Genomic DNA, 11,320 nt, shown 5'->3' with positions numbered 1-11,320 from the left:
GGGGGGGGGGGGGGGGGGTGGGGGGGAGTGAGTGAGCGGCTGCGTGGTATTTGGCTGCCTGCCAGGTTAAACGACAACAGTTGGCTAATTAAATTTTTTTCTAAGTAAAATAGATACCCTTAACAGAGGTGAGTAAATAGATACCCTTAACAGAGATGAGTGTGCTTTGTACCTCAAGTATATGGATCCAAATGCATCAACAGATAAGAAAATGGAATGCTATAAAAACTCAGAAGAGCAAGAATGTAAGAGGTTACCAAAGAGAGCTACAGATGTTTTTGTCACATTTCTGAGGCCTGAAGCTAGCTATGTTGGCTTACATGACAAAGCTCTTGTAAATCTGCACACAGAGAGGGAACAGGCCCTACTTTTCTAGTTCAGATTATACCCTGCAGCTGAGCTTGGCAATAAAGGATTGCAATGAGTTCACCTATTCTGTAATTGATTTTCAGTACTTCCACTGTGTCAAAATTATTACAGGACTGATTTGAACCTATATCTTTGATTTGCCGTGCCTACGTTATCAGAGAATGAACATATCAGAGTTCTCCATCTATCTCCCTTCTTCTACCTAATTTCTATTCCAGGAACTTTAAATCAGATCCATTATAATACAGGAATTCCCACTGGTCCCACTATAAGCTATCTTCTGGTTCCTTAGTATCATTCCCAGATCTTAGTGGCACAAATGGAGGAAGAGCATGTGCTTGTTGTGGATTATTTGGTTTGTGGTAAAATACATGGTATACTATGAGGAACTGTTAATGATGTAAACAGTAAACACATTTTGTGAAAGACTACTTTTTTTAAATAATATTTAACCTTTATAGATTGAATTGTTGTCCCTCTTATTATCTAGCTTTCATGTTAAGTTTTGTTTGATAAAAGTAGTGTTGGGATGTGGAGATGCTAATGCATTTCCTTCTGACATGAAATACTAAACTTCACATCTGTGGTTTTAACGTATTCAGTCTTCTGCTCTATTCTCTCTGTAGGTGTCATATGTCAAAGCAATTGACATCTGGATGGCTGTGTGTCTGCTTTTTGTATTTTCTGCACTTTTGGAGTATGCAGCTGTGAACTTTGTGTCAAGGCAGCATAAAGAACTTCTGCGATTCCGCCGCAAGAGGAAGAAGAACAAGGTAAAAGTAACAGTATTCACAACTTTGAAACAGAGTCTGTGATTTATTTATGCCAGGATATAGATTTAATTTGGTAAACATACTGCAGCTTAAAGTGGCAATATAAAAAAAATGGCAGCACAGAATTAAATTCACTATAGGCAGAGGGTCACTACAAGGACTATGCACTGCATAAATCCAACTTGAATTCTTGAAAGAGGGATTAAGAGGGATTTAAATGAGGCATGGGCCATGTGGGAGCCATCTGCACAAGCATGAATTTCACTGTGTTTCTTAGAAGAGTCAGATTATACTTCAGTGGATGAATGTTACTGGTACATGCAGCAGTTTGTACTACATTGAGATTCAACAAATAATGTTTCTTAATTTCATTCTAGTATTCAGTTCAAAGCCTTAACAGCTATGTTTCATATAAATATTTTTTAATACAAAAAATACTTATTCAATCAATATTTTTGGTGGAAGAACAAACATCTTACTTTAAAAGGCTGAGAAGTTTTTTGTTTTTTCCTTCTGTCATGTTAATTTAGGGTAAATTATTCATACAACTAGTAAGAAACTTTAATACAGTAATGGATATTAATATTTATTTTATAGCTGAAGTTATCTAGACTACCAGCAAAATAAGTCACTACCAATGTGCAAAGTCAAACAGCTAAGGCTACAGGTTTGAATTCTGAAGTCCGCAGTTAAATCTAGCAATCAGCAAAATTTCTTACAACAATATGTAACTCCTACTTCTGATTTTTCAAAGAGTAAATATTTCTCCAACCTACTCATTAAATGAGTACCCACCACTGATGTCATGCAGAGCCTTTCCACTGGCTTTCAGTCACTATCTAGAATACTACTGTGGATGGAAGTCTGACCGTAGCAAGATGACTCAGTTCAGCCATCTTTCATTCTTGAAGACTTACCTCAATTTACTGCTTACATCACAAGGAGAAGACATTTTACAGGTTGTTTCCCGTTTACTTAGAAGATATTGAAAACCTGTAATGCTATAAAGCCTACGTAAGCAGTCTCTGCTAGCAAGACTCCATGTTAAAATGCAGGCTGGACAGTCAAATGAAAATGACGTTTTCGTACCTTTGCCTGTTACCATGTGTCAAGTTCTAGACTTTTTCAGGTGCAGAGAGAAACTCATGTACTATAGCCTAGAGGATGATTCAGACTGCATGTACCTGCTTTCAACATTTGTCCCTGTGAAAAATGTGCTTTTTTTCTTTTCGCTGACAGTAGCAGAAAAAATGCTTTCTGAGATACACAGGAGGAAAGCAGCATTTTTGTGACAGGGTGTTTGTTTTTGAAATATGGCAGCTCTCTGAAAGCTGCTTAAAGGTTTGGAATGGGGGGAATGGGATGCGCAGAGACGAATTACCAGACAGGGGGCAGGTGAGCCACAACAAATGTGTCATATATCAAATACAAACAGCTGTGGTGAGTGATATATTATGTGACTATACTTTCAGTCCTCTCTTCTTCTCACCATGTATTATAGTGTCTTCTGCATCTCAGGCAAATTCACCATATTCAACTTTAGTGACGTCTTTTCACTTCCTTAAATACAGATCAAGTATTATAACCACAGGGTTAGAAACTGACAGGTAATATTACCTTCCTTCCCCAGAATCAAACCAAATCTCCTTCCAGCCCCCTCTTAGCAAGACTTCAAGCTCACCAAAGACACTTCTTCAGCAATCACAATCAATCAAATTTCAGTTCAGAGGTATGTGAGGAAGGATTCACAATATACAAAGCACTTCTAAGAGAAGACAACTTAACAAAAAAGTATGCACATTAATAGTCTCATTGACTTAAGTGTTTTACTGGACCAGTGCTTGACATTATGGTATTTTTGAATTGACACTTAGAAGTCCTTATTCTAATTTTACACTTCATTAGACAATCTTCTAGCTTCAGGTAGGTTGTTTGCTAGGTTCTCATAAAATTAGAGGTTTAGAATTAGAGACTGCAGGGTCTATATTAAAGTACCAAGTACTCCCTTTAGATTCCGAAGGATGAAGGCATGCACTTCAATGCTTTTCTTCGTAACATACCCAGGTGAGGGTACTAACTATATTTGGGAGTATATGGCTTTCCCTTCCTCTCTGTATCTGTATGTTTCATCATGAGACATTTCTCAGCCTAAATTTACCAGAAAAGGTAAATGTGTTCCCATACAAGGTTATGATTTTGACAAATAGACATTTTTCTGAAAAGATTAATCTAGCTGAACGTTTCTTGACTGACTCCAATTCTATGTAGAGCTAGAGCTCCTCGTCAGAGTTAACCTTTGAGAATACACATTCTCAAGCTCTAGAGACAGCTCAGGTAATTGCTTCTCTTTTTCTCAATGTTTTATTAAACCATTCCTTGCCCAACAAGTATACTAGAACTTGAAACGTTACAAGCATGGAGATTTTATCTCTTCAAAAAATTTGGATCGCATCCTAAACCCTCTGGTATACAGATAATAAATGATGCCTCATGGATTAAAGAAAGCAGTTAATAACTAGCCTTCCTTACCACAAATGTTATTATTTATTCATCACAATTTCTAATATGAAATGCAGGCCCTAGGATCATAAGTCAAATTAACTCGTGTTTCCTTCCTCTTTTGTCTTTTTCAAAGTCAGTTACTATAGCTGATGATTATAAAGTTTTGTATGTGTTTGTTATCCCTTTGGATGAGGTCAAACAAGCCACTGGCTCTCAGGAATTAGATTGTATTGACTTTTAAAACTACCGTGTGTAAAGAAAGGTTCATTTGACCACAAAGTCAAAAGACAGGAAAAGAAGTTACGTTAGAAGGCTGCATTTAAAATAAACTTCAGGGGTTTCCTTGAACATTAAATCCTCTTTCTTTTTAAAGTGAAAACTGCTATTCTATTCAGTATTTACGTCCAAATGGACTAGAGAAATAGAGCAGTTAGGATAACTTATTAGACTTTTTCATCCCATATGCTTATAATCTTGGGACATTTTACTAAGATTAGGTTTTTCTACCAGGTGAATTCCAACTGATGAATACAGAATTTTTTGGCACTGGCATTTTATCTGCAAGGGTACAGCAAAATTCCTAGTGATTTGACTGTGTTGCAACACTCCAAAAATAGATGGTTTTGGAAATGTTTCATTTCAGGTATATGTTGACAGAAGAGAACATACATAAATAATATCTAATTGCAGTAGGGCAGCTGAAGAATTTCCAAAGTCTATTTTCTTTGTAATTAAAAAGACATGCTTGTTTCAAGAAATATTTACTTTTACCAAGTAACCCTAGCAACAGTCAGATGATTGAATTTCAGTGCTGGAATGCCCTTGGGAGGTCAGTGAATCCATTTTCCTGACCTAAGTCAGGATCAGTTATACCTAATTCGTCCCAGTCATAAAAATTCCACCAGCTCCCCTGCAATCTATTGCAATGGTTCAGAAAGTTTTTTACTCATGCCTTTTTTGGCCTCTCATGGCTTGTTTAGAAGAGGCACAGAGAACAGACTACTTCATTCCTTTATGTAGCCATTTGCACATTTCCATTCAGTCTTCTTTTCTTTAAATATTCCCAATTGGTACAGTCTTTTTTTCGCTCATTCTCCTTCCCTGGAAATTCTCCTAATATGTCCATGTAATTCCTCAAAACTGTGTTTGCAACATGAAGCCTAGCCAGTAACTGTTGAGAGCAGCCAAAGGATCACATCATGCAACTCATACACTTGTTTATCCAAACCACTTTGCCATTTGCCTTTTTAACAACAACATGGTAATGACCCATATCAAGATTGTGACCTTCCATAACTCCTAAGTCTTTTTCCAGAACTACTGCAGAGCCATTCACTTTCCATCTTATGTTTGTGAAGTTGATTATTCCTGGCTAAAGGTAGTACCTTGTAGTTACACCTACCGACTCTCCTCCCGTATTTTTCAGACTCTTTGTCCAAATCACTGAATTCAATTTAACTCTAAACATATCCTCAAACAAATTTGCAGTGTTTCCCAGGTTGGAGTCTTTTGTAAATTTGATCAAAACTATGGGTTATTCCTTCTCAATGCTGATCAAAAACACAGGAGAATTGAAATCTCTCTCTTAAAAAGCATATGCTCGAACTCGGATAAAACCTCTGCAGTAAATGAGTGTAGCAAACAAAATAAGAGCTGCTGAGATTTATGGAAATTTATACAGTTATACAAAATGTAATTATGTACAGAGCTGTATCAAGACATTTTGGCATTCAAAGCTCATCTATCCTTGCCATATTCCTTATGCTTTTTCCACCTACAGTCACTGCCTCTTTCTTACACCACCTAGCACATTTGCAGCCTCCCTTCCCAGACAACAGTAACAGCAGCATCAAAGGCTTAGGTATAACTGCACCCTCTGGCTACCATTTTTATGGTTGTAAGTATGGACCTCACTCGATGATTCCAAATAACCGAAAGGCAAATTTCTTTTCAAAGGCCCAATCCAATTTGTATAGAATTAACAAAAAATTTGAAGTGTCTGGGATTGCGTTATACATACATTTAAAAATAAAAACTGTTATTGCAACATAATATGCAACCTACACGTTGTTTGCCAATAGACATCACAATAGGTATAGAAGATTTTTCAAAAAGGGTCATATTTCTTTATGATTACACAAATGGCATAATGAATCCTTAGAACAGCGGAATTTCGGTTCCCAATTTGCGACTTCATTTGGTAGTCAGTATATGATCCATAGTGCTTTATCTCTGTCAGACAAATAAATTTGGCCAATGAACACAACTATTTCACAAATATTATATTACTAATGTGATGGAAACATTTCTTCAGAATGAATGAATATTAATTATTCATTTACAGTTACACTTCTTTCAGTCTTGAAAGACAAAAAGAAAAAAATGGCTGAATTAAAAGTCATACAGGGCTACTGAAACATACCTATGATCAGTGCTTTTTCTTAGTTGCATTTACACTGTACGGGGAAAAACACTAACTGTGTACATATACTGAATAACACTTTGATTTTAGATTAGCTTTTAAAATATTTAGTTTTCAGGAATAGTCAATCTTTTAATTCTATTTTCAAAAATCTAAAGATCACTGTATCTTTAGTGAGGAAAATAGACATGCAAACTAGATTGTCTTTAATGGTAATCACGCCTCTTTTCTTTTGTTTTCTTTTTGGTCAACCCATCCATTTTGATGAAAGTATTTTGAGGGAGTTCTTGATGGAAATGAAATCAGTGAAACATTGCAGCATAGCAATGGCTTGAGATGTACAGGACCTATAGACGGGACTTTGCCTCAAATCTACAGTACAAATTTAAGGGTAAACTATGAAGAAGATGTCCCATTTGTCATAATGTGATATCCAATCATTAACAGAGGCCCTGTCCTTTTGTCTGAAATGCTGTCTTCCCATGTGAACTCCATATACCTTCATTGCTACCTGTATGTGATGACGTGAAATGTTGATAACAGTACCTGTCTTGTTAATTTCATAATCCATTTTGATCTGTTTAAATCTGGATTAAAACATATTATTCAAATTTTACTTTTTGCAACTTCAAAGGAACAGTGACATCAGTTCAAGGAGAAATCAGTTGCTACCAGATCAGCATTTAAAACCAAGCTGTTCGTAGTGCAAAACAATTCAATAACACTTTTCTTCTCAAAAATGAACAGTAAAAATACAGTGTTCAAATAACCAAAGCCAAGGCTTCAAATAAGTCTTCAAGCTGTACCACAACCTACAGTCAAAAGGCTATAGAGGTATTTTCAGCCCTTATGCATATTACTCCTCCAGAGAAATGTATTATTAAATATATGGACAGAAAACAGTGTAGTCACAGGGCCACAGAAACTGACAGCTTTCTAATACTTCATAGCTAAGTATTTTGTAGAACAACGCTGATACAAAAATAAACTAATTGAAATTATTTCCTTCAGGCATCCAAAGAATTCTAAATTTCTAAATAAAAATTGTTTTTTAAATTTATTTCCATTCTTTAGTTACAGTAATTTTAATAGAGATGATAAAAATATTTGTATGTAGCTGTATGCAGAATATTGTTAATTCCAAAGCTGTTGTGTGAAAAGCATATTCATATCGAATCTTTATTAAAGTTAATTCATAATAAGATTTTAAAAGGTTTATCAAAAATCAGTAAGAAACCATTCATTTTCTTTTCTTTAGTGATAATGCACTAAGAAAATACACAAAAGGCCAAAACGAAAAGCTTCCTTATTACATTTAAAAAAAAAAAATTCAACCAAAATGCAGGACTTTTACAGGAAGATTCACTGTCCAGATTCTTAACTGGGACATACAGGGTACTTTCATTAGATGACTTCAACAGCTGTGGACTCGGACACGTGCATTATGAGAAATATTTCTAGTTAAAAAGAGGGACTGTAGCCAAGTCAATTGATAAAAACAAATGGGGTGTCACTGGCATTTTATAAAAATGCCTTCAAAAAAGCACTCAAAAGTTAATATCAATAATAACAGTAACCACATCTTTCCTGCTGTGCACAAGCACCCTCAGATATGAATCTGAGGCTAAATTAAGGATTTTTCTGCATTATGAACCTACCAAAAAACTTGCAGAACCACATTTTGGATATTCCAGCTGGTACCCTAGGAAAAAAAGGTATGGTGGTACCTGGCATGTTACAATGCTCCAGAAGGTGTCCTTTCCTGCATATCCATTAGCCCTAGTACTTTGGTCTGACTTGGCAGGCTCCAACCATCCTGCCTGCCCTCATGGAGACACCATCCAACAGACACTGGCAGAAATGCTAGATTCCTAGAAGGACCTTCACATCACTTCCTCAACAACAGAGAGCATTTCTAAGCAACCTGCTTGCAGACTAAATTCAGGATGTCTGCAAGCAAAAAAAATAAGCAGAGACCTGGCCTTTAAAACCATTCTAGGGGATCACTTAATTCAGGTAAGCATAGAACGGAGACAGTAAACTCTTAATGTATAATGCCTCATCTTGGAAACATACCCAACTGAAAGCTGCTACTCAGAAGAATTATATTATCTTTTTGAGCCTGTGCAATCATAAGCATTATTTTCTGGAGAAGCGTGAAAAGATTTAAACCCTGAATTGTATATATAAAGGTATTTAAATGGCAAGTTAAGTGTAAATTTTCACAGTCTATGTATTTGTAACACAACACTACAACTCTTCTGGAATACAACTACTATAAAGATGTCATTTCCTATTCTTTTCTGACAGGAGAGGAACATTATTGTAGTAATTAGATCTTTGTTTTATCACGTCATCAAATAATGATCCTACCATTTTGTATTTCTGTTATTCATTTCCATATTGAAGTCAGTCAGTGATTTTTCCTCCTCCTTTTCTTTCATGTTAATTTTTCTTTATTTTTTGTTTTTATAGGAGAATTCCAACACAGATTTGAAGTATAGTAGTTTCAATGAACTATATTAGTTTATAAGTTTATTCAATTTACATATACGAAAAAGTTGGGTGATAACTACAGCTCTGCTGGATGCTCGTGCTGATTGCCAGATAGTTCGCTTCAAACTTAGTAATTGATCTGCATTCTTTTGTAGATAACTTATTCAGTTAATATTGATAATAAATATCATTGGAATTTTTTTAAACAAAGTAATTAACAATGGTTCTGCTAACAAGTACTACTTAATCAAAACTTTAAATATGTTTAGAATTAAATCTCCATTCCAAAACATTATCAGATTTTCCAAATGTCACGTGCATTTCAAAATGAAAAATTTGGAAGTTTGGATTTAAACTGTGTTCATTGAGAAATTACAATTGTATAAAGTAAGAGGTTTAAATAAAATAAAAATGCTTCAGAATTACTGAACTGAAACACTAATTATTTGACTTGTTTTGGTAAACAATTTTTTTTACTCTTTTATTTTAATTTAAGCTAGGAAGAGCTTCAAAATATCAAAAATTCTCTTACAAAAGGAAAATTGACTGCTGTTTAATTACTTTTTTAATACTTATGGAAATTACTTTCCAAAATATTTACTTAAAAATAACATATACATAATACTTTGTCATACTTCATAAAAGTCTAGCATCCTAAAACACTTAGGTTAAATTAGACATGAAAAATAAGAAATCCTGAATTTAAAATCAGTGTTAAAAGAATTGTGAATGCCATCAAAATCACGTGACTATCCTTGAGTAGCATGCATCGTGAAGGAATACACTGGAATATATTTCAGAACCAAATTGGCCCTGGCTTCACAGTCTGTATCATTCATTTGCCTGCATTTGTACCTCCTTTATTACTTAAGAAAACCTTTAACCAGGAAAAGAGAAGTACAAAATATGTCTCCAGACAGAAGCCACATTCTTGAAATGCATGCTATGAAAATATGTATATCTTCAGATCACCTACTTTTGTTTCTTTGCCATGTAATTAAAACCCACCTTCTCTTATAGCCCCCTGAATTCAGAATGTCTTTGCCAGTTATCCCCTGAATTGACAGAAGAATGAGTCAGAAGAAAAATCTAGCCTTTAGCTTTCATTCACTTTATTTTAAACTAAGACACTTTACATACTATTCTCTTTATCTGATGTATTCACAGGGAACAGAGAAATAAGGCATACAGATAAGATTAACTAAACATGCAATGACCAAATAGGCAGAATTCTCTCTAATATAATTAACGTGAACATTATTAGCGCTTGTATGATGAGTATCTCTAGAGGCCAGGATCCCGTTTTGTTAAGCAATGTACAAAGTAAATGGCTGTTGTCTAAAAGACCAGTGTGAAGTTTGCCCAGGTGAAAACCGCGGATATTTACTGTAAATGAGGAAAATCAAACCAAATCAGAAGTTGTGTGCCTGATTAACACTACTTTATTAAGCTTTCTCTTTTCTCTAAATAGATTACAGAATCTATAAACAAATAGGAAAATTCTGTGCTTGTTAAAGCTGCTGCAATATTTTTGACAGACATTGATAGGGCTGAAATTTCAACCAGTTAAGATAAACTGTGGATTCAAGAAGTCGCTGAGGTAACGGTGCAATACTTGCTATTTAGCAGCTGGTAAGATTTCTGTGCATAAAAAGATTTCTTGCTTTTTTTCTTTCTTTTTTTTTTTTTCAACAGGATGATGATGTAAGGGGAAGTCAGTTTAGTTTTACAGCATATGGAATGGGCCCATGTCTGCAAGCAAAAGATGGAGTGACACAAAAGGGGCCAAATAATCCTGTTCAAGCTGCACCAAAAAGCCCTGATGAGATGAGAAAGGTATTCATTGACCGGGCCAAGAAGATAGACACAATATCCAGAGCTTGTTTCCCATTAGCCTTTCTGATTTTCAATATTTTTTACTGGGTAATTTACAAAATCATCAGGCATGAGGACATTCACCAATAACAAGATTAAGGCTTGCGGTACATACAGATGTAGCTGCCATGTTCAACAGGAGGCTTTCTGTTAGAAATGCGCATAGGAGGAGTGATTGGGAGAGTTAAAAGCATTGAGGGGGAAAAAAAAGATCCTGCATGGCCTGCAATGCCCAGTGACAGTGGAATGGAAGAATGACACCCAGAGGAGATAATCTGCTATTGCAAACTTTCCGTGTCAAACTAAATATTAATTTCTTTATTGCAAATCACTCTCTACTGAAGCTTTACTGCCAAGTATTTATACATACTGTTACATAGTGGTATAATTGTACAGTACTCTTTGATGTTCCTTAAATTTTTTTAATTCTGGTGTATTTTTAATTAAAAAATTGAATCCAGAATACTCTAGGTAAATCCCACAGTATTACAGAATAGATTAGTATTTGTAACCTTTATTTCAATTTTACAATATAATGACAAATTACTAATTTGAGATTACAGTTTTAAGGACTTTTTCTTGTCTTAAGGACAGTACCTGTGGTTTTGCAATGAGCACAACTGACACATTTAAATTATATAATTTATTCAATGTACTTCATATTACCATTCCCCTGGATGGTGTATGTTGAAATAATCTCAGACAACACAACAACTACGGACAACTACAGCCTAATAGTCTGCATATCACATGGGAAATATATTAAAATTTGTAAAGTATTAATTCCTGCAAAGGATTTTTTTCTTTCAATTACCCACACTTTGACAATTGAAATTTATAATATTTTTTAACCCTTTTTATATTTTCGAAGGGTTTTTTTTCT

The 11,320-nt window shown here is 34.9% G+C and overlaps 1 protein-coding gene across 1 annotated transcript in view; it reads left to right on the top strand.

Moving 5' to 3' along the window:
* The window catches only part of LOC104073378 (glycine receptor subunit alpha-3), a 69,911-nt gene extending 59,384 nt beyond the window's left edge, over positions 1-10,527 (top strand). Inside the window, exons 7-8 of the mRNA XM_009573107.1 lie at positions 996-1,148; positions 10,258-10,527. Coding sequence (XP_009571402.1) covers positions 996-1,148; positions 10,258-10,527 — 423 coding nt within the window. The remainder of the gene's footprint in view (positions 1-995; positions 1,149-10,257) is intronic.
* The last annotated feature ends 793 nt before the right edge of the window (positions 10,528-11,320 follow it).

The sequence above is a fragment of the Fulmarus glacialis genome, unplaced genomic scaffold (assembly GCF_000690835.1).
Source record: "Fulmarus glacialis isolate BGI_N327 unplaced genomic scaffold, ASM69083v1 scaffold30952, whole genome shotgun sequence".
Lineage (NCBI taxonomy): Eukaryota > Metazoa > Chordata > Aves > Procellariiformes > Procellariidae > Fulmarus > Fulmarus glacialis.
This window is presented reverse-complemented; position numbering and strand designations above follow the sequence as displayed.